Raw genomic sequence first — 22,955 nt, 5'->3', positions numbered from 1 at the left:
AAGGAACACGAGAAGCTGGAGAAATACCAAGGGCTCAGAGAAGAGCTCGAGAGGATGTGGAGGGTGAAGGTAACGGTGGTCCCCGTGGTAATCGGAGCACTAGGTGCGGTGACTCCCAAGCTAGGCGAGTGGCTCCAGCAGATCCCGGGAACAACATCGGAAATCTCTGTCCAGAAGAGCGCAGTCCTGGGAACAGCTAAGATACTGCGCAGGACCCTCAAGCTCCCAGGCCTCTGGTAGAGGACCCGAGCTTGAAGGATAAACCGCCCGCAGGGGCGTGCTGGGTGTTTTTTTTATATATGTATGTATGTATGTATGTATGTATCATTATCGCAAATTTTCAAGTGTATATCGTGATAAATATTTTTGGTCATATCACCCTGCTCTAGTGTCTACCAGTTTGTGTTTTGTCCTCATCTCTATATACTCCCCCACCACCCCGAGCTGGACCAGGCAGGCAGCTGCCCCACCCTAAGCGTGGTTCTGCTAGAGGTTTCTTCCTGTTAAAAGGAAGTTTTCTCCTTCCCACCATCGCCAAGTGCTTGCTCACAGGGGATCGTCTGATTGTTTGGGTTTTCTCTCTAATATTATATGTTCTCTACTTGGTAATATAAAGCACCTCAAGGCAACTGTTGGTGTAAATTGGCACTATATTAATAAAAATGGAATATAATTGAATAAAAGTTTTTCATCGAACCATTTAAATGGGAATGAAAGACATCTTTTCACTTGCTCCTGCCCACTGCTGATTTGGTGATCCCTGCAGCAGAGCTGAGTCTATATAACATTTTAAAGCTTAGGTTACTAATTAATTTGCATATTAGGATTGGTAATAGAAAATATAAGTCTAATAAATTATGCTTCTATGGATTAAGATAGAAGCATAAAAAGTAATTACATGAGCTTTTTTGTGCTGATCTCTCTCCTGATGGTCCAGTGCACAAAACATGTTATGTTGGGCACTACAGCATGCTCTAGTTTTAGAGCGGAATATCTTTTGTAAAGAAAGGGTGGTGCTAAATGTTGCTGGAGATTTATAAACAAGAGCGTTAAACTAGAAAATACTCTCATGATGTAAATTTGTCTGATTATCTAAACGTGCGGCCCACATTCGGCAGTGTTGTGAAATATGTGGCAGCATCTTTCCTTACAAAAGCAACCATCTGGTCTTTGTTTGACAGTTCTATGCTAACCCTTTCTATTCTTGCTTTCAGAGTCTATTAAACCATTGTGATGTGTATGTGTGGACTTGTGCTTGTGTGTTTTTGCACTACAGAGGGCAGTAAGCAGTTTCAGCTGTGGCCTTAGAGAAAGGATGTATTGTCTGAGGACATTTGAGGATCTGTTTTGTTACAGATAAGGGGTTTGAAGTTAACGTCCACAGCTTGATCAAAGGGCAGAGATATTGTTGATGCACCAATCTCTGTATTTTCTTCTGCTTCTTTTCCTTTTATTTTGTACACTGTTCTTTCTTACATCCTCTTGACCACTTCCTGTATGTCCTGCCTTCTTCTGAATCTCAACTGTTCTCAAGCTGAAAATACCCTTTCTTGTATAGATGTGTTTTTCCCCACTGCAGTTAAACCTTGTTGTATCTGTGTCTGACCTACTTTTAATGTGAGTAAAGCTAAAAAGATTCTATCTCCAGTAAACATAATGAAGATAAATGTAGGTGAGTTAACTGGTGCAAGTTTCAAATCGAGTAGTGTAGTGTGTGTGTGACTAAATAAATTTACCTGTCTGGCACAGTGTTTCTTTTTTTTAAATTCTAATGTCTAGTTTTTTATCTTGTCTGTTACCTACTTATACAGACACAGATGTTGCTTTTTATGAGTTTTCCTTGTATGACTCCCTAATCCTTGACAGGACATCTGGCAAAGCAATTGTTGTATTTCAATGAAATTTACCATGGATATACATTAGAATTCCTGGGAAAAGTTTTGCATAGATCTGTTGAACAACAGCGTCTCAGATGCCTTCTGGTGTTTCTGATTCTTGGGTCAATCTTAACCAGCTGGCTCAGAGAAGTTGATGTCCTGTTCTCTTTTTTTTTTTTTTTTTTTTTTTTTTTTTTTTTTTTTTTTTTTTGGTTGAGTGATTTAGAGCATATTGAAAGTAAACAGAACTACATGAAAAGTGAAAGTAGAACAAACACCTTTTCATTCCTAGATCAACATGAATGTCATTTGAGGGTAATACTATTGGGTTTCCGAAAGTAAATGTTTATGTGTTAAACTACATCTGCTCTTAGCAGTGCAACTCTACAAACATACAGAATCTGATGTAGGAATTACTACTTCCTGATATTAGTTTATTTTTCCTTCTGAGAACTAAGAAGGGAAAACACAAATTGTTTATGCACAGATCTTTAGGTTAACAAACAGGCACACAAACACACACACAACCGATAGGCATCTGTTTGCTATTTACTTTAGAAGGGCAGAGGAGTTTCAGAGCTTGACAGAGAAATGTATACCTGTGAAACACATGTAGAAAAAGAGTGAGTCTTTGAAAAGAGTACAAGTTAACAGAAGTCAGAGTTATGCCACTTTAGTATTTCTGTCCCTCAGTATCTTTTCTAACACAGTACCGGTAGTTCCTTTTTCTTGGGTCTTTACTACTGTTAAATGCTGGCTTCTTGCTCTCTTGTTCTTGCCCTTTCTGCCTGCTTCAGGCTTGGACAAACAGGAATCGCTTAGTGTTATCAGCACAGTCTTTGTGTGTCTTAATGAGCGTCAGGGCAAAGACAGAGAGGGAACACACACTCTGAGTGCAGTGTAAACACTTGATGCAGACTTAGAAATAGAAAGAAGGGGGATCTTAAAACTAACACTGGCAAACAGCCAAAGGCAGGGGAAACTGACTGAAACCAAGAGAGAGAGGAAGTAACAACCCATAGTAGAAGCAGTATGGCGGGGTCTTACTAGTTAATAATCTCAGAATAAGTGACCTGTGACATGTTGCTTAGGCAAAGCACGTGTATATTATTCAGAGTTATTCAGGGTTCATGTGTTGTGCACTCACTTATGTCAGTGTTTTTCAAATCTGTTTTGCTTTTTGCTTCATTGTGTCCAGCTTACACATAACAAGGAACAAAACTTCTGCTAATCTATTGTTTTTCAGTGATAATTAATCTGCCAAGTTTTACTTTGATCAGATTAATAATTGTTTATGTTAAAACACTGTAAAATCATATTTGTTGACTAATCTGTTAACTAATTGTTTCAGCTCTAATGAGCACTTCAAGGTTAATGAGAAAAACTTGGACTGGTCTGCCTTTTGGTGTAGATAAAAACATTCATATAGTGTAGGGTCAAGGTCCTACAATATTAGAGAAAGAGCCCCTGTGATCCAGCAATCCCCTGTGAGCAAACACTTGGATGTGGTGTTGAGGAAGAACTCCATTTTAACAGGAAGACCTCAGGCATTATAGGCCTAAGCCAGGCTGTGAGACGGGTTGGCCATCTGCCATGACTGGTTGGGGCAGGGTGAGCATAGAGGAAAAAGATTAGCATAGAGACAACAAACAACCCACATGAAAGACGTTTGGCTGGCTGGTGGGAACAGAAAGGGAGAAATCAGACTCACAGTTAATGTAATAGCGATTATATAAGGCCATACATAAGGAGAGTAGAGGCAAGGTGCCTCGGCAGCAGCAGGGAGGCCCCACATTCCAGACCCCAATCGGACAGCCAACTCCTCCTCACAGACCCCCCGCTCCAACAGGCAACAGAGAACAGGGGTGTGTGAAGACTCCAAACCTCCCTCCGCCCGCTCATATGTAGTGTTGATGCATGTGTGTTCTAAGGTGCATTAAAAACCCAGGAGGGCATGGAGCTACCTGCCAGAGAGCAGCTGGTAAGCGCACAGCCCCTCCTGATAGCCCTCAATGTCTACGTGTATTTAAAATTGAGAGGAGGGCGACAACGCCAGGGGTGAGGTTGTACACCCTGATGGTCTTTTGGATTCGGTGTAGCGTGCCCACCCCCAAGATCGTATATGTATGTGTTATGAGAGTGTGAATAATGTGAATGTCTTTAAGTTGTGGGATAAAATTGAGGCACAGGCAGCCAGAAGGGGACAGAGGGGGGGATGCCTCCCCTGCACCCTGGTGACACACCTTTACCCCAAGGCCCTGCATGTGTGGGTGATTGTGGTGGAGCAGGACGAGGGAGGCAGCTACAGGGAGTGCAGAATTATTAGGCAAATGAGTATTTTGTCCACATCAACCTCTTCATGCATGTTTTCTTACTCCAACCTGTATAGGCTCGAAAGCCTACTACCAATTAAGCATATTAGGTGATGTGCATCTCTGTAATGAGAAGGGGTGTGGTCTAATGACATCAACACCCTATATCAGGTGTGCATAATTATTAGGCAACGCCCTTTCCTTTGGCAAAATGGGTCAAAAGAAGGACTTGACAGGCTCAGAAAAGTCAAAAATAGTGAGATATCTTGCAGAGGGATGCAGCAGTCTCAAAATTGCAAAGCTTCTGAAGCGTGATCATCGAACAATCAAGCGTTTCATTCAAAATAGTCAACAGGGTCGCAAGAAGTGTGTGGAAAAACCAATGCGCAAAATAACTGCCCATGAACTGAGAAAAGTCAAGTGTGCAGCTGCCAAGATGCCACTTGCCACCAGTTTGGCCATATTTCAGAGCTGCAACATCACTGGAGTGCCCAAAAGCACAAGGTGTGCAATACTCAGAGACATGGCCAAGGTAAGAAAGGCTGAAAGACGACCACCACTGAACAAGACACACAAGCTGAAACGTCAAGACTGGGCCAAGAAATATCTCAAGACTGGTTTTTCTAAGGTTTTATGGACTGATGAAATGAGAGTGAGTCTTGATGGGCCAGATGGATGGGCCCGTGGCTGGATTGGTAAAGGGCAGAGAGCTCCAGTCCGACTCAGACGCCAGCAAGGTGGAGGTGGAGTACTGGTTTGGGCTGGTATCATCAAAGATGAGCTTGTGGGGCCTTTTCGGGTTGAGGATGGAGTCAAGCTCAACTCCCAGTCCTACTGCCAGTTTCTGGAAGACACCTTCTTCAAGCAGTGGTACAGGAAGAAGTCTGCATCCTTCAAGAAAAACATGATTTTCATGCAGGACAATGCTCCATCACACGCGTCCAAGTACTCCACAGCGTGGCTGGCAAGAAAGGGTATAAAAGAAGAAAAACTAATGACATGGCCTCCTTGTTCACCTGATCTGAACCCCATTGAGAACCTGTGGTCCATCATCAAATGTGAGATTTACAAGGAGGGAAAACAGTACACCTCTCTGAACAGTGTCTGGGAGGCTGTGGTTGCTGCTGCACGCAATGTTGATGGTGAACAGATCAAGACACTGACAGAATCCATGGATGGCAGGCTTTTGAGTGTCCTTGCAAAGAAAGGTGGCTATATTGGTCGCTGATTTGTTTTTGTTTTGTTTTTGAATGTCAGAAATGTATATTTGTGAATGTGGAGATGTTATATTGGTGTCACTGGTAAAAATAAATAATTGAAATGGGTATATATTTGTTTTTTGTTAAGTTGCCTAATAATTATGCACAGTAATAGTCACCTGCACACACAGATATCCCCCTAAAATAGCTAAAACTAAAAACTACTTCCAAAAACATTCAGCTTTGATATTAATGAGTTTTTTGGGTTCATTGAGAACATGGTTGTTGTTCAATAATAAAATTATTCCTCAAAAATACAACTTGCCTAATAATTCTGCACTCCCTGTAGAGATGAGGAGGGAAGGAAGGGAGGGGCAAGTGACCCCTCCCTGGGGCCAGCTCCCCCACTGACCCCAGTAGGCATCCCAATACTTCGCAACCCGCCAGGGAAAGGGGGCCCAGGCCCATTCGGACCGGGGCCCAGTTCAGCAGCGCCGCCCGGCCCCACCACAGAGAAAACTGCACCCACCCCGTCATCCACTCAGCTTCCAGACTACACAAGACAATAGACGCCCAGGCTGAGATCTTCCTCCACCTCTCCTATATCTCCCCCTCCTGCAGAGTGAGTTCCTGAAGAGAGGAGACCTCCTGCATGATGTAACAGCCTCCCCCACCAGTTGAAGAGCCCCCCAGGTGGCTCGATGCACTGGCGGAACCCTGCGCCAGGGCCAGGCCCCCATACACCCACCCGCCCACAATCCCGGCGACACACCAACCAGGACCCAAGCCCCCAAGGCCCAGCCAGGGCCCCAGCCCAGAGACGGAGCACCCACAGAACCCCACGCCCGTCCCGGACCCACCCAGGGGCAGCCAGGCTACCAGGTCAGTAACCGTCAGCACAGACCCTCCCCTGGCCCCGCTGCACGCAGCCACGAGAAAACCGTCACCTAAGAGCCAACAGAGCCCTTAATAGGCCATGACCGCAACCCCAGGTTGAGCCCTCCGAGAAAGATGCTCTTGGGGAATCCCCCGATGCCCCAAGCCTGTCTTACATTTGTATACATTTTTTTTTTGTTGTAGAAAAACTTGAAAATACACTTCTTGTTCAACCTTTTTGTTGGAGCTTACATCTTTGCTGATATTACATCACCTCTGCCACTACATGATTATTTCATCAGCCTCCCGTTGATGACACCGGTTGTGTATGTGGCTGAAAGTGGAGCAGTGCATTCCGCTCCACTTAAATCTGTCCAATACAATGTAGTCTAACGCTATTGCTGTCATGCTGCTCTGATCCGACTGCCCTTCATTCTTTCTTCGGCTTTGCAAAGCCACATACTGTAGACCATTAGGAGCGATCATGTTATAGTAGACATCAGTGCTAGTGGCAATTTTTATCCCAACATGCAGTTCTTGTTAATGGGACCACAGCATTCACTATCCCACTGTATCCCAACTATATCATCACCTGTTGTGTAGGTGTTTAAGAACCAGCATAGTACTTTATTGCACAGGAAGGAAGACTTGCTTGAAAATAGTGCGAAGTGGTAAAAATGATTTAAAGTGTCGCCCTACACTGTAGACATTGTAGGCTTTTAGATGAAGTGTACTAAAAGTGAAAGATGTTGTGAAGTAGGCAGTAATTAAAAGATGGGGATAGTGGGCCATTCTACTCTGTTCTTTTGACCTAAATATTCTGAAGTTCTTTGAAACAAAGTAACTGACAACCAACAAAAGCATGAAAAAATGTCCACTGAAGCAAATATGCAGGGTGCTGCTACGCTTGTACTAGTGGCGTTTATTATAGCGGAGTAAAACTCCTGACTGAAAAAAATACATCACTTCAGCTCACCGATCCTTAGGCTTGTATGACCGACCATCTTTAAGGGGAGCTTTATTCCTCCTTGGGTGTGATCACATTTCAAGGAAAAGGCATTAGTTTAATTTCAGCTTGTATTAAATAGCCTAGTCTATCTCCTTAATGGGTGGGCCAATCTGAATGAAACTTTGCACAAACATCGCCATGCATATAGCAATTATGTACATCTATATGTTTTCATATTTATTATAAATACCAACTCTTTTGAGTTTCCTATACATTACGTTCATTTCATCATAACCCTGCAAATGCATTGTTACATTTTCCATTTGCATTTGATTCATGTCACATGTTCAGCGTATGTCAACCAAATGTAACTTTAACACTCACCAAAATTTGCATTCATACTGGAATTTGTTCAACTCTCCAGTAAATGTGAAATGAAGAATTTGAAAAAGTGCCCAGAGAGCACATAGGGTGGGTTTTTGCAAGTATTTATAATTAAGTAATAAGTGTCTCTGACTGCTTTGATATTCAGTCTGTCATCCAAGGGGGTGGGTTTGTTTTGCTACTATTTCTGGATTACAAAGGCACTCAATTACCACAGTAGGTTCTGCCCTTCCTGGTTTCCACAAAACAAGATAAGGAAAGCACTGGCCACACTAAACAAGTACTGTCCCTGTTTAATTAAATGTCTTGAATTGTGTAAATAAACTATATTTGTTTGTTTATATTAGTCAAAGTTTTGGGGAAACAAGCACAGAGTTGGTATTAATTTCTATTTTCTAACCTCATTTTTGTCATTTCTATTCCAATCCCAAGCACAACTATGTTGTATGAGTGATTGAAGTACACTCTGCATGTAGGAAATCACCAGACTTACAATAATGTAAAAGTAAAAAGCAATTTTAGTTAATTAACTAATAATTAATTAATATCATGTCTCAGATAATTTCCAACATGTGACATATATGGCAGTTAATGTGTGAAAATAGCCTTGTTTTGCTTTTTCCTCCCAAAATTTTGGGTTTAGTTGTAAATCTTAGTCCTCTGGTGGAAATAAAACCCGAAAGCTGTAAAAACCTGTTAATTTAAAGGTTCCTGTGTATTCTTGTAAACAAACAGAAGTTATATTTGCATGTATTTTTTCCATTAACATATAATGTGCACTTTTGTTTTTGTGCATGTTTTGAGTTTATATGGCTCCCACCTTAAACAGTTCTCCCTTTTAAAAGAAGTTGGCTCTCAGTGGGGCTTCTTGGTTAAATGAAAGAACTAATAATTGTATGTGGTGTGGTGAGATTAATAAAACATTTAAAAGCCCTTTATTAAATGTTTTGTCACATGTACAGCATGTGTGCAGGTGTTTTCCAGTCTTGTTTGTTACGTTGCTATATTTTAACACCATGTGTGTTAAGGGAGTGTTTCTCTGTAATTTATTTAAAATCAAATCTGTAATGGTTCTTGGATGTATTACATGTGCCTGATAGAGCCCATCTTCAACTTGCACACCTCAAATCTTACCCCCCCCCCCCCCCCCCCCCATTTTTTTTCCTGTGTCTTCTCAATGTCCAGCTGAATGTTTTTCTAATCAATCTGTTATTTCCAGTCTGTCAGAGAACCTTCTCGTGCTACCACATGGATATCATGTGTGCGTGGGGGTGGTATTGAGTTACAGCTGGATAAGAATTGCTTTTCCAGAGTTAGCTTTTAAAAAATAGCAGGAATACTCCTCTGTTCTCAGCCATCTTACACATTACACTTGAAAACACAAACACATTTTAATATTTTTTCATACTCAATAATCTGTTAATTACCTTGTGGCTTATTAGGCTGCAGAGCTCAGTGGTCATCTTTGCTCTTTCGGTGACAGGAGTGACAGGATTTTTATAGCCCAGCATTTTTCCACCAGTTGTGCAAAATGTATTGCAGTGGTTGCATTTGGGTGTTTGCCACAGAGGTTACTTACACTCTGTGTTGCTTTGCCTGCTTATTGCGCTCCTAAAATAGCATCCAGTCTACCACCACAGGTATTTCTAGAGTCAGAGAGTTCACCTCCTTGTCACGTGTAGGTCAGTGGGCTATCAGGTCAAGATCTAATACTGTACTGCATCCTAATATGCACAGGTGTTTGTAGGAATAGCTGACGCATGAACTTGTTTGCTGTTATGTTTGGGGTCATGGATTCAGTTCTCTCCCTGATTCTGCTATTAGATTTAAGGAACCTCTTCCAATATTCCCCAGTAAAGGTTTCCTTAAATACATAAATACATTTCCTGTTAATAAAGTAGGTCATTATAGAAGTGTTTCAGCTATGCCAAATCTTGCTCATTTCATAGCTGTATCCTGCAATTAAAGCTTGCTGTGCTGTATCTTGTACTATCAAACTGCTCTGTAGCAAGATGGTGTTTGAATGAGATCAGGCTAGAAGCTTTCCAATAGCTGACTTCTTTCTGTGTGAGCAGCCTATCAGTGGTATAAAGGACGATTTGGTTTGTGTATGCGTTCTTTGGTGAGTGTGTCTAGACTGGATACTGTGAGTGTGTGCTCTTGTACACATATGATAACAAATGTTTTGTGAGAGCCGAGAAACATTCCTCCCTGTGAGAAACATTACTCACATTTTGGGCATCACGGTGACTTTGACTGCAAAGTAAACATGCTGATATGAGTGTTAACAAATGGAGCATACCATTTGTTCACATTATTATTGATATTATTTGATAAGTTAGTAGATAGGAGATAAGTCTTAAAGTCAGTAAAAGTCTTTGATAATATAAAAAATATGGGACAGTGTATGCAATACAATAAAAATAGTACACACTGATTTGCAAATATCATAAAACCCATAGTTTATTCACAACAAAATAAGAAAATATTTAAACTGGGATAGTGTAGCATTTAAAAAAAAAAAAAAAAAAAAAAAAAAAAGGTGGTGGCAGTAACACATCTCAAAAGTTTACATGGGGCAACAAAAAGCTGGAAAGTAAGCGGTACTAAGACGAAAAAGCTGGCAGAATAGTTTCTGTCTAATTAGGTTAATTGTCAACAGGTTAGTAACATGATTGGGTATGACAAGAACATCTTAGAGGCAGAGATTTAAAGAATTAAAGATAGGCAGAGGTTCACCAGTCTGAAAAGCTGCATTTACAAATGGTGGGAAAATGTGCAAAATTTGAATATCTCATCATCTACAGTACATAATTTCAATAAATCCTATGAATTTGGAAAAATCTATGTGTGCAAGTGACAATGCCAAAAATCAGTATCTGATGTCTATATTATTTAGGCTCTCAGGTGGCCCTGCATTAAAAACAGGCATGATTCTTTCATGGAAGTCACTGTTTGGGTTCACTTCCAGAAACATAGTTTTATCGTCAGAAATTTAAAATTCTTTTTGTAAAACCTGGACAGAATGTCCTCTGGGCTAAAGAGGAGAGGGACCATCCATCTCTGATGGTACAGGAGTGCATCATTGCCTGTGGAAAGGCAACGTCAACGCTACATCTCCACAGTGGTAAACATGGCCCTGTCCCTACTTTTTTGAGATGTGTTGCTGACATGAAATTCTTGCCATTTAACAGCGTCTCACCTAACTGTAACCTTATGGGGTTATATATTTGTATATTTATATTTTGTGTAGTCTTCGTATATTCTTCACCACCTTTTATTCTCCTTCTTTGTCCTCTGTCTTTAGACAAATGAGTGGAACAAAAACGATGAACGCTTGCTTGCTGCAGTGGAGCATGGCGAGGTTGAGAAAGTCTCATCCCTTCTTGCCAAGAAAGGTGCCAATCCTGTAAAGCTGGACAGTGAAGGCAAATCAGCGTAAGTGGTCTTGGACTTATCCACTTACTTTTTTCTGATGGTATTTAAATGTTTATGTTTCCAGTGCAAGAATTCCATTTGATTTTCCTGAGGTGACGATAAAGTCAAAGCATAACTTTTGCTTAAAATAAAAACTAATTTGTTGATATAGACACACAGAGATCACAGTCTGCAGTGCTTTTTGTAGAATGAGGATGACATGGGGGAAGCAAACTGACTTGAGGCTGCAAACCAGAGAAATGCATTAAGTGTTGACACCAACATGGTTTTGTCTGGCAAGCTTGCACATGTTTTAAAATAAATATCCAGCAAAGCACAGTGAATTTTCTCATTTCCTTTCAATTCAAAGATTAAACATATGTCTATACTATATGCTCAGATTCTCAAGTAATGGCCTTATATAACTGCTTTCATGCTCCACAGCACAGTTTTAAAAATGAATGGCCAATCTAAAAATATGTCTCTTACTTTTTCTTGAAACGGTGACATTCATTCAGCCTCTCTGAGATTCTATGTTTTGAAAGCAAGTTCACTTCCGCAGAGCCAGTGGAGGTTACTGTTGCGTCACCGCTTAGTATTAGTGATAACGCAGAGGCTTGTGTTAATATTTGACCCTTTTCTTTTTTTCTGAAACTCAACACCTCTGACCTTGATTTGTAGAGCAGCTCTCACAAAGCCAGGAAAATCAAATCTCAGGAATAAATGCAGTGAAAAACAAATATGTAGGTTTTCATTTATTTTCCCATTCACCTGTAGTTCACATCCTTGGCCTTTTCCTCTGTGTGCTGCTAGAACACAGAAACACACATCCAAATGCATGCAAAGCCTTTGTAAGTCATGGCAAATGTGTGGGCTTGGAATCGCAATGCTCCGATCTTTTCAGCACGCACGAAGGGGGAGTCTACAGTATCTCTATGGTGATAAAACCTGACTGAAAGGCATGTAGACATACTTGTGTGTTTGTGTGTGTGTGAATGTGTATCCTACGCACACACTGATGGAAGGCTGAGCTTGCCCTCCCCCCGTTCATCTTACTGAGGTGGAAAGAGGTCGTATTGATCATTTGCTGCATGCATATGCACAAACCTGCGCACACAGTGCATACACAGGGCAATTTTTTTTTGCATACGCAGTCATATCGACTTACAGCATTCCTGCTCACAAGTCAGCGCTTTACCAGATTTTCTAGAAATGGTCAGTAAATGGGTATTTATTGCAAGAACTGAAGCTGTGCCCAATAACTTCTTTTACTTATTTAGTTTTGCTATAGCTAAAGCTTCCCTAAAATACTATCACTTCCAAGCTTATCCATTGCTTTTATCAGTGCTGACATGTTTTTCTGGCAGTTGCATATTGCAAAACAGTGGCAGTGGAGCTTTTGCATACCTGGGTCACGTGAATACCTTCTTCTACTGTAAGACTGGCTGAAACACTGACAGTCAAAAAGCTCTGAAGACCTACTTTTTTCTTCTCCATGGTGAATATTAATTAAGAAATCGATATTTTACTTTCAATAAAGGATCTGATCTGTAAGCATAATTAATACTGGCTTTTGTATCAACAAGATCAAATCTCATACTCGTTACACGGTTTTAAAAAAAATAGTTTGACCCTTTGGGAAGTGCACGTATTTTGTTTCATGTTGAGTTGGAGCAGAAGAGGTGCTCCCATGCCTTTCTGCTAAATATAAAGTTGGTTGAGCATAAAGACCAGAGGCAGAAGGAAACAGCTAGACTGGGTCTGTCCAAAGTTTATGAATTCTAAATACAACAGCCTCTAATTAACACACATGCTTAAAAAAAAAAGAAAAAAGAAACGAAAATCAAGAGGAGGCTCTAGGAAGACGCTGAGTCGGCTAAGTTGCTGAGAGGGATTAAAGAAACTAAGCATAAGTGTATTACATTATAAGGACCAGAGCGTCGCATTTAACAGATATGGGAGTAGTTTAATCTTCTCATCTAAACTTAGGCGAGTGAGCAAATAACTTTATTTCCTAAAATGTGAAAACTTTTAATTGGAGACTAAGAAATCACTCTTCAGTGTAATTTAGAGTCGTAGATGGAGGACTAGTGTGGCCGAGCAATCAGAAAAGTAGATGAACGTTTTATTTATTTATTTTTTTAATCTTTTATTTGCACTCACTGCTGCAGCATAAGGTTCTCACCAGAGCTGCACCATGTTTTATAATATTTGTAAAACTGTTAAAAGCATCTGTGTTGCTGTAAAACTACTGGCAACAAAGTACTGTGTGTGTAATTTGTTCTTTTAATTGTGTGTGTGTGTGTGTGTGTGTGTGTGTGTGTGTGTGTGTGTAGTCTTCATGTAGCTGCTGCTCGTGGTCAGATAGACTGCCTCTCTTTCATCTTGGCTCATGGAGCTGACCTGTCAGTCACTGATGCTGCTGGTATGTATAGCTATATTCACTATAACTTAAAAAATAGTTTCTGCATAAATTTGAGAGTTTCCCTCTATAAATACTGTAAATACTGTAACATGAACAGGTGTAATGTACTGTCTGGACTGATACATAAGATTTCACATACGTTATCTCAACTTGCCTGTCTTCTTGCTGCGTGCATGTTTTTCTCTTTTTTTCCCCTTTGTGTAGGTTTTAGTCCTTTACACCTGGCTGCCAAAAACAACCACACCGAATGCTGCAGAAAACTCATTCAGGTAAAGCTCATGAAGTGAAGTTGGGTTTTATTAAGTTAAAACGATTTAATTTCCCTCCCCAAATGCCTTTGAATTAAAAAGAAATTGATTCAGTCTGTCAAGCCAGATATTTAAAATACATATACCCTGGTCTCTCAGTGTTAAGATGAGACATAGTGGTCCCCAACCCTGGGCCGCGAGAGTTGAGGCTTGGGTGTGAAATTTATGGTTTTCAGGGTTTTTATCGTTTTTTGTTTGTTTTTTTAAGCATTTTTAACGTTAACTCAATTTCCCTGGGTCTTTTCCTGTGTGTTATGAATAAATCTTCCCTTTTTTGTACTGGTACTGGTGTTATTTTGTTGTATTTATCCACGACACCTTAAAGGCCAGCCTGTGAAAATATTGTCGGACATAAACTGGTCCATGGCGCAAAAAAGGTTGTGGACCGCTGACATAGTTCTTAATATAAGGGCTATAAATTATGTTGGGTATAAATGATTAGGCAACATGACTTCAAGATGTGTTATACAACAAAGAACTGATATAAATATTAACTTAAGATTGTTTTGATTGTGACTGTCAGTGTCACCCAGCAGGACCACTTGTTCTTGTTTATGAATAACAGTGTGTGAAACCCACATCTTGAATCATCTTACTGTTCAGTGAAGATGCCTGAAACCAAAAAATGTTATTGCTTCATTTCTTCAATCTGCTGATTCTTGTGTGTGCGTGTTTGGGTTTTGGTCAGCAGATCTTAGCAGAGACACACACACACACACACATCCAGCTCTGATCTGCTGACCTCACTTCCTCGTGATAGTCGGCAGCATCTCTGCAACATGCACCTGGCTGATCAAATAGTCATTCAAGTCTTTTTGTATATAGCAAAACACAGTACTGTGAAAAAGAGAAGAACCAAAAACATTCAGTCATATATTGTTGTGACGTTGGACCCCAACACTAGCCCGGGAGCTCATCATGCCAGCCCTCCTCTGCAGCGGGCCAGAGACCACACCCGCGCCACAATTGTTTACTGCAGATGTATGAATTTATGGTATAACCTAATATTACATGAAATTGCATTTGCCTGAAGCACCACTGGCAAACAGATTGTGGCATCAGTTCCTCAGATAATAAACTCCAGTGTGTATACACAGTTTATAAAAAAAATTGAAATTAAGCAAGCAACACACAGATACTTCAAACCAAATTTAAAACGTATATTTTGAGTTGTTTGGGGCCTTTCATGATTTCACTTGATTAACAATAGTCATTGCATATGCTGTATGCGTATACTGTATGCTATTGTTACTAATAACTTTCCCACTTTATCCAGAGTAAATGTCCTATCGATGCTGTAGATGGATCAGGAAAGACTGCTCTACATCACGCTGGTAAGTATATCAAGATCTTGAGAGTCACTGATATAAAAAAAAAAGAAAAGGCTGCTATGCTTTGGGGATGTGGAATAATATCTACTAGTTTTAAGGTCTAATTTTATTTGAATAAAATCATCATATTTGGTCGTAAGTGACTAAAATGCATTTTAGCCCAGTTAGTTTCTGTTAAACACAATCCTATTTTTCCTCACTCTCTTGTTTTAATTTCTCTTGTTTTGTTTCACCCCCTTCCAGCTGCTAGCGGGAACATCCAGATTGTCCAACTGCTGTGTGAACTCAAAAGCCCCATCAACCTTAAAGACACAGTATGTACTTCCATTCTTTCGTCCATTCCCCAGACTTATTTTGGCTCAATAGATTGGGGGGGCTCTGAAACAGAAGAAAGACCACAAAAGTGCTTCAATGAGTCCATTTCCAGGGAGGAATGTATTGAATTTGTTTGAGGAATCATTGTCCGTTTATTGACTCTGATTGTTTTATGTCAAATAGTTGTTAATCCACATTATAAAGGCTCCTCATTAACTGACTGCTTGAGGATTAATATTGTTGTGTGTGTGTGTGTGTGTGTGGGGGGGGGGGGGTAAAAAATCAGCGTACTGTGGGAATGCAAGCCGCAGACATGTGGTCTCCATTGCAGTGACGCACCATGCCTGTGGTTTCTGTCTGGCTGGGGTTGTGTGAGCATGAAATTTTGTGTGTGTGCATTTGTGTACAACAGAAACTGATGGTCTGTCAGCCTATATGAAAAGATGTTCTGTTGTTTCCGATTAAAATTAATTTTAGCAATTTTTCATGTTTAAATCAATGGCAGTTTGTATGTTCAAGCTTCTTAAACTGGTTCTTGTGACCACTTTGTACCGTGTGCTTTTTGGAGTTGTAGCTTAAGTGTAGTTTCAAATCCTGGCCCTGCCAGTTTCTTGTGACTTTTACTTGTATTCTTCATAAAATAGTAAGACAATAATAGACAAAAAATAATAGACAAAACATTTTTCTTGATGCATATTGGACTGGTGAGAATCTAACTGTAAATAGTGGTGCAATTTGAATTTTGGTATTCATATTTTCTTGTTGAATGAAAGTGGTCCAGCCAGCGAAATCTGAAAATCTGTATGTGAGGTTTGCAAAGCTCTTTCTTTGTTTTGTGGACATGTAGACTGTGAATGCATGAATGCAGGCCGGCTTGTTAGCCTCGGGCATACGCTGTAATATATATCTGTACCTGGTTATATAAGTTACTTTCAGCTGTTCTCTTATTCACAAGAGGTCACCATGCACGTGTGTGCGTGTATTTATTTACTTTTTTAAATGCCGGATGCCTTATGGGATGTTTCCTCCTGGGATTTAACCAGGGATGTTTTGCTTTGCAATACACTATGGAGTAACTCTGTACCTGATTATATATTTGTGACTTAAACAAACACTCAGGCAAGGCAAGGCAAGTTTATTTGTATAGCACAATTCAACAACAAGGTGACTCAAAGTGCTTTACAGAGACATTAGAAACAAAAACAAATAAAAAGCATGATTTAAAATTGATTAAAACAAGCAAACAAACTAATTAACAAACAAACAAAACAGTATATAAAATCAACAATAGATAAAATCAGTAGTTAAATGTAAGTTTTGAAATTTAAGCTTAAAAGTGTGGATTTGGTGCTTTATTCAAATGCAGCTGAGAACAGGTGAGTCTTCAACCTGGATTTAAATAAACTGAGTGTTTCAGCTGATCTGAGGCTTTCTGGGAGTTTGTTCCAGATATAAGGAGCATAAAAGCTGAATGCAGCTTCTCCGTGTCTGGTTCTGACTCTGGGAACTGATAAAAGACCGGATCCAGATGACCTCAGGAATATCTTGAAAGAAACAGAGGGACAGCTGCTAGGCCTGACATGTGTCAAAGAATGTGTATAGAGGAGAAGAGGTAAATGTAAACTGTAATATGAAACCTTACTGCTGTTGGACGAAAGGGGAGGAGAAACCTTTGCTTGATTTCTGTCATTTATTTTTAAAGTTTCAGATAAAGAGGCCAGGATATGTACAAGTAATCTCTGTGAGCCAAAGTTTTTTCCTACTCTTGATTCTTCTATGATGTCATTGACAGTGGATGTCCTTGTATGGTCGTCTCAGGCACACAGTTCCGGCTGTGAGTGCAGCAGTCCCATCTACCTGCTGTTTAAAAAAAAAAAAAAAAAAAAAAAAAGTGTTTCAGAGCAGCAGCCAATCAGAAGAAAGCTAACTTAAAGGGCAGGCTAACTTAGAATAGCTGAAACGACTTATTTCAGAAGATGAACTGAAGGACTGCACTAAAGTGTGTGCAATACAAATTCATGCTTTTCTGTTTTGGAGCCATGTGTGCCATAGCTTGAAATCTTAACAAAACTGGTAAAGTAAATACACAGATTGTGGAAATGGGTATAAAATTAAATAGATAAACTAAATTAAAATAAATATACATAAATAACAGCAAAAACAAAAGTAATGGTAAGAGAGGGAAAGAAGAAAGAAACGAAAATCCTGCTGTTGTGTGTATGCATGAGAAGATGGACTAAACAATACTTGTATTGTTTTGAATTCAGATCTAATCACCAAGTCATGATCACCATGGTCAGACACCTCCATTTGATAGACATCTTTTTGAAGTCTAAGGGAGCATGTTGTTGGTTCCACCTGATATCTATTTCTTGATCTAATTGGTATACTATGAAGGGCTCAGGTTTAAGCTCTCTAACTGTGCTACACTTGATTAGTGCCTACATTTAGCTCTTTCATCAGTATTCCTCTAATATTTGACCCATCTGAAGAAGTGGCATCTTCAGATCATTTGGTGGAATACCTCTTTAAGTGCCTTTAATATCTCTTCCCAAAATATTCATAGATTAAGACATGACTAAAATATAATAAGGATTATTTTTGAACTCTGCAAAGCTGTAGAAGAGTCCAAGAATAAAACTGTGGAGCTGAAAATTAGCATAATATTTAAAGCTCAGCTTTGGCGCAATTCATTGTTATGCCCTCATAATTCTTCAGCATCCGTGTATTTGGATTTGAGTGGGTTGAGATTTTTTACTCTACTATTTACTCTCCGTTTCTTGGCATTTCTAGATACTTTTTTATTGCCTGTTATAATTTGACATTGATATGATGTGCTCATATATTCATATGATGTAGTATTACACATTCAGCTGTTATCTATTAAACAGTTAGGTTGAGCAAGTAGTGCAGTAAATTGTTTACACACTGATGTATAATTATCACACAGTGAGAGAGCAACTGTGGATAGAGTATGCTCACTGTGGTCACTTAAAATCTTAACTAAGTTACTTTTACCTGAGTAATGAAGTATGTTTACATTTTACTTGTAAAGTAATATTTCTGCACTACTTTTACATAACTGAAGGAGCCCCTTTAAACGGAGCAACTGGGAATAAACTTGATCATACACAAGCAACTACTGCAATACAGTGTTGTAGTAAGATATGTTTGAAATAGTCTAAGACTGCAGAAATGCTGCAAACACAATTAAGCTTCATCTGAGGTTGTAGTATACCATAAACGTACAAGTTCCCCTGAGCTGTAGTGTTGTTTATTCATCTAGATTGCTTAGGATTCAGTTGCTAAATGTTGGAGCTACCTGCTGAAGACAGAGGTGTGGTGCTCAAAGCAAAAGAAAAGAAAATGCATTGAAAAAGTCAGAAAAAGCGGTGTCTCTTTACAGAAATCATGAACTGGTTGCTAGTTGTTAGCCGCTTCATGTAGGAACTGTTGCCCTTTGAGCTGTGATATACTTGCCAACTTTATCACTGCAGGAAGGCTTTAAAAAATGTGAAGGAGGGCATAATCGTAGAGTCTTGCTTGTGAAATAATCATAAATTTTTAAAGATGGCGCCGGTGAGGTCGGCTGCCGTCACGACTGCTCCGACCACTTTTTCTTTGTCTTTGTTTTTTAAGTTAGTTTTCAGCGTTTCTAAATCGGCAAAATCACCACCATTGGGTACATTAGGTATGACAGTGACACTCTTGTTTCTATTGTTTACAATGTACACACAATTCGAAGTTTTTAACTCCGGATCCGAGCTGGCCGAGTGAGATCTTGAGGGAGAACAAAGGGAAGCGGCGGCGGCCTAGAGGGAAGCGAGCCGGCGTCAGGAACAAGCTGAGAGCTCGTGCACACCGCACACCTCTGCCTAGCATCCTGCTCGCCAACGTCCAGTCACTGGAGAACAAGCTTGACGACCTCAGGGGCAGGGTAAAGTTCCAGAGAGACATTCGGGACTGCAATCTCCTCTGCTTCACCGAGACATGGCTGAACCCAGCGGTGCCGGACCACGCCATCCAGCCGGCCGAGTTCTTCTCGGTTCACCGCATGGACAGGACACGGGACTCGGGGAAGTCAAGGGGAGGCGGCGTGTGTTTAATGGTGAACAACAACTGGTGCAACAGTGCGAACGTTGGAACAAATCTGGAACTGCTGTCCATCATGTGTCGTCCTTTTTATCTACCTCGGGAATTTACATCGGTCATTATAAGTGCCGTTTATATTCCACCACAAGCGGACACGGTCACCGCCTTATGCGAGCTGCATGAGGCACTCACACAGCACCAGACACAACACCGGGACGCTGCGCTTATTGTGACGGGGGACTTTAATAGCGCCAACCTCAAACGCGCAGCGCTGAACTTTTATCAACACATCTCCTGCCCCACCAGAGGTGAAAGGACACTGGACCACTGCTACACTACAGTCAAGGACGGCTACAAGGCACAATCCCGCCCTCCTTTTGGCAAATCTGATCACGCCGCCATCTTCCTCATCCCAAAATACAAACAAAGGCTGAAACAGGAAGTTCTGGTTCAGAGGAAGGTCGCGCGCTGGACGGATCAATCGGTGGCCGCGTTACAGGACGCACTCGATGACGCAGACTGGGGCATGTTCAGAAACAGCTCCGATGATGATGTCAACGTGTTTACGGAAGCGGTTGTGGGATTCATCGGGAAACTAGCGGATGATACCGTGGAGACAAAGACTATCACAACGTTTCCCAACCAGAAGCCGTGGGTGGATAAAACCATCCGCGACGCTCTGAGATCCCGCACCGCTGCCTACAACACGGGACTCATGACGGGGGACATGGACCCGTACAAAGCCGCGTCATATAACGTGCGGAGGGCGGTGAAAGAGGCGAAGCAGCGCTACGGGAGGAAACTAGAGTCACAACTCTAACAGAGTGACTCTAGGAGCCTGTGGCGGGGACTAAGGACAATAACGGACTATAAAGCACCAACAACCGGTATGACGAACGCGGCCGTGACTCTGGCAGACAAGCTGAACACTTTCTATGCTCGCTTCGAGGCTGCAGCTAAGGTCTCCAACAATGCTAGTGTTAGCGGCACTAACGGCTGCAGACAGGAAGATACTGCCAGCACCGGAAACATGCTCGTCATCTCCGAGCATGAAGTAAGGAGAGCCTTCAAGAGAGTGAACACCAGGAAAGCAGCAGGACCAGACGGCATCCCAGGTCGTATCCTAAGAGACTGCGCATACCAGCTAGCTCCTGTGTTCACTGAGATATTCAACATCTCTCTATCTCAGTCGGTGATCCCCACATGCTTCAAAGAGTCCATCATTGTTCCTGTCCCGAAGAAACCCCTGCTTCTCTCAATGACTATCGCCCTGTAGCCCTCACCTCAGTAGTGATGAAGTGCTTTGAACGCCTGGTCAGAGACTTCATCATTTCTTCACTACCAGACACACTGGACCCACTACAGTTTGCTTACCGTCCAAATCGTTCCACAGACGATGCCATCTCTCATCTCCTCCACACATCACTCACTCACTTGGACACTAGAAGGGGGAATTATGTTAAAATGCTCTTCATAGACTACAGCTCTGCATTTAACACCATAATTCCCTCCACACTCACCACCAAGCTGGAGCATCTGGGACTCAGCTCATCTATGTGTCTGTGGATCTCCAACTTCCTAACTGGCAGACCACAGGCAGTAAGGATGGGCGGACATGTCTCAGCCTCCACCACTCTCAGCACTGGAGCCCCCCAGGGGTGTGTTCTGAGCCCCCTGCTGTACTCTTTGTACACATATGACTGTGTGGCCACTACCAGCTCCACCACCATCATCAAGTTTGCTGACGACACCGTCGTGGTGGGCCTGATCTCTGATAACAACGAGACGGCCTACCTGAAGGAGATTAGGAATCTGGAGAACTGGTGCCAGAGGAACAACCTCCTTCTAAACGTCAGTAAGACAAAGGAGCTGATAGTGGACTTCAGCACTAAGCAGGAGAGGAACTACCAGACCCCTGTCATCAACGACTGCCCAGTGGAGAGAGTGGACAGCTTCAAATACCTCGGAGTTCACATCACGCAGGACCTGTCATGGTCCTGTCACATCAACACCGTGGTGAAAAAGGCCCGTCAGCGTCTCTACCACCTCAGACGCTTGAGAGACTTCCAACTGCCCTCCAAGGTGCTCAGGAACTTTTACTCGTGCACCATAGAGAGCATCCTGACGGGAAACATCTTAACCTGGTTCGGGAACAGCACCATGCAGGACAGACGAGCTCTACAGAGGGTTGTGCGGTCAACTGAGCGCACCATCCGCTCCGAGCTCCCTGACCTGCACTCAATCTACAGCAGGCGGTGCTGGACCAAGGCCAAGAAGATCGTGAAGGACCTCAGCCATCCCAACAACAGACTGTTCTCTCTGTTGAGGTCAGGAAAGCGATTCCGCTCCCTGAAGACCAACACAGAGAGACTGAGGAGGAGCTTCTTCCCGCAGGCGATACGGTCTCTCAATCACACCACCACACAGTACTGACCCACACATACAGTTCTTACACACACTGGACATTCTGGACATTGTTTCACTTCATTACTTAAATCACGCTGCTGTTATTGTGTATATGCTGCTGTTATTGTGTATATATTTATTTATATTTCTTCATACATTCTTATATAGTTCTATATTGTGTATTTTGTTGTACAGTTATTTTATTTTCAACTTTAATTTATATATTTTATCTTATTCTCCCAGTTAAATTTACCCTTCATTCTAATTTGTGTTGTACAGTTATTTCATTTTTAACCTTAATTTATATTTTATTCCTTCCTAGTTAAATTTACCCTTTTTAATTTTTCATATTTATTTCCTATCTTATTCATAGCCTTTTCCTTTTTTGTTTTCTTTAGGTCACGAGCAGTTGTCCAAGCATTTCACTACATATCGTACTGTGTATGACTGTGTACGTGACAAATAAAATTTGAATTTGAATTTGAATTGTAGAAATTGACTATAACTGTGTCCTTCATTTGGTTGGTGGGCGCAGTTAGGATCCATTTCAATTATACCAAACTGAGGAAAAAAAATTTATATTTTATTTTGAAGTGAACTGTCCTTTTGAAAGCTCACATCACAAGGTGCTCAGCTGTCCTGTCTTTATAATGACTGGCTCTGTGTAACTGCTCATTTTCCTTATGTTAAACACAGTTTGTGATCTGCGTTGGGGTAATACGTGTACCCTGCTTTCGAGTCATAGCTCAAACATTTCTACATGGCAAAATTACAGCATTTGTGTGCATTCCTGGCAGCATGGCTAAAATTAAAGCATGAGTCAAATTTTGGCTCGTATAGTGGAGAACATCCATATACAGTATACAAGGAAGTAGCTGGGTGAGTGCAAGATTGGAAACAAAGATAAATATTTCTACAACATAAAATGATTGTTGTCTTTAATGGCGCTCAACTACCTGAGAACTGAGACTCTTCCCACTGATTCATTTTCCTGCCATTTTTCATGAGTAAGAGGTGTTGTTCTTACATTTAATAGTCACATGCAGAGGCCTGCATGTATGTGC

At 41.2% G+C, this 22,955-nt stretch overlaps 1 protein-coding gene across 2 annotated transcripts in view; it reads left to right on the top strand.

Moving 5' to 3' along the window:
- Positions 1-22,955, top strand: part of rai14 (retinoic acid induced 14) — a 59,906-nt gene that overhangs the window by 19,768 nt on the left and 17,183 nt on the right. For both annotated transcript variants that reach the window (XM_085463557.1, XM_085463556.1), the window contains exons 3-7: positions 10,905-11,035; positions 13,351-13,439; positions 13,644-13,708; positions 15,024-15,081; positions 15,322-15,392. In XM_085463557.1, the coding sequence (XP_085319683.1) occupies positions 10,905-11,035; positions 13,351-13,439; positions 13,644-13,708; positions 15,024-15,081; positions 15,322-15,392 (414 nt within the window). The remainder of the gene's footprint in view (positions 1-10,904; positions 11,036-13,350; positions 13,440-13,643; positions 13,709-15,023; positions 15,082-15,321; positions 15,393-22,955) is intronic.

Source organism: Copadichromis virginalis, linkage group LG7, assembly GCF_057382275.1.
Source record: "Copadichromis virginalis isolate Kocher_CV1m ecotype Utaka linkage group LG7, C_Virginalis_male_GT1.1, whole genome shotgun sequence".
Lineage (NCBI taxonomy): Eukaryota > Metazoa > Chordata > Actinopteri > Cichliformes > Cichlidae > Copadichromis > Copadichromis virginalis.
The sequence above is the reverse complement of the archived record's forward strand: the minus strand, read 5'-3'. Positions and strand labels throughout refer to the sequence as shown.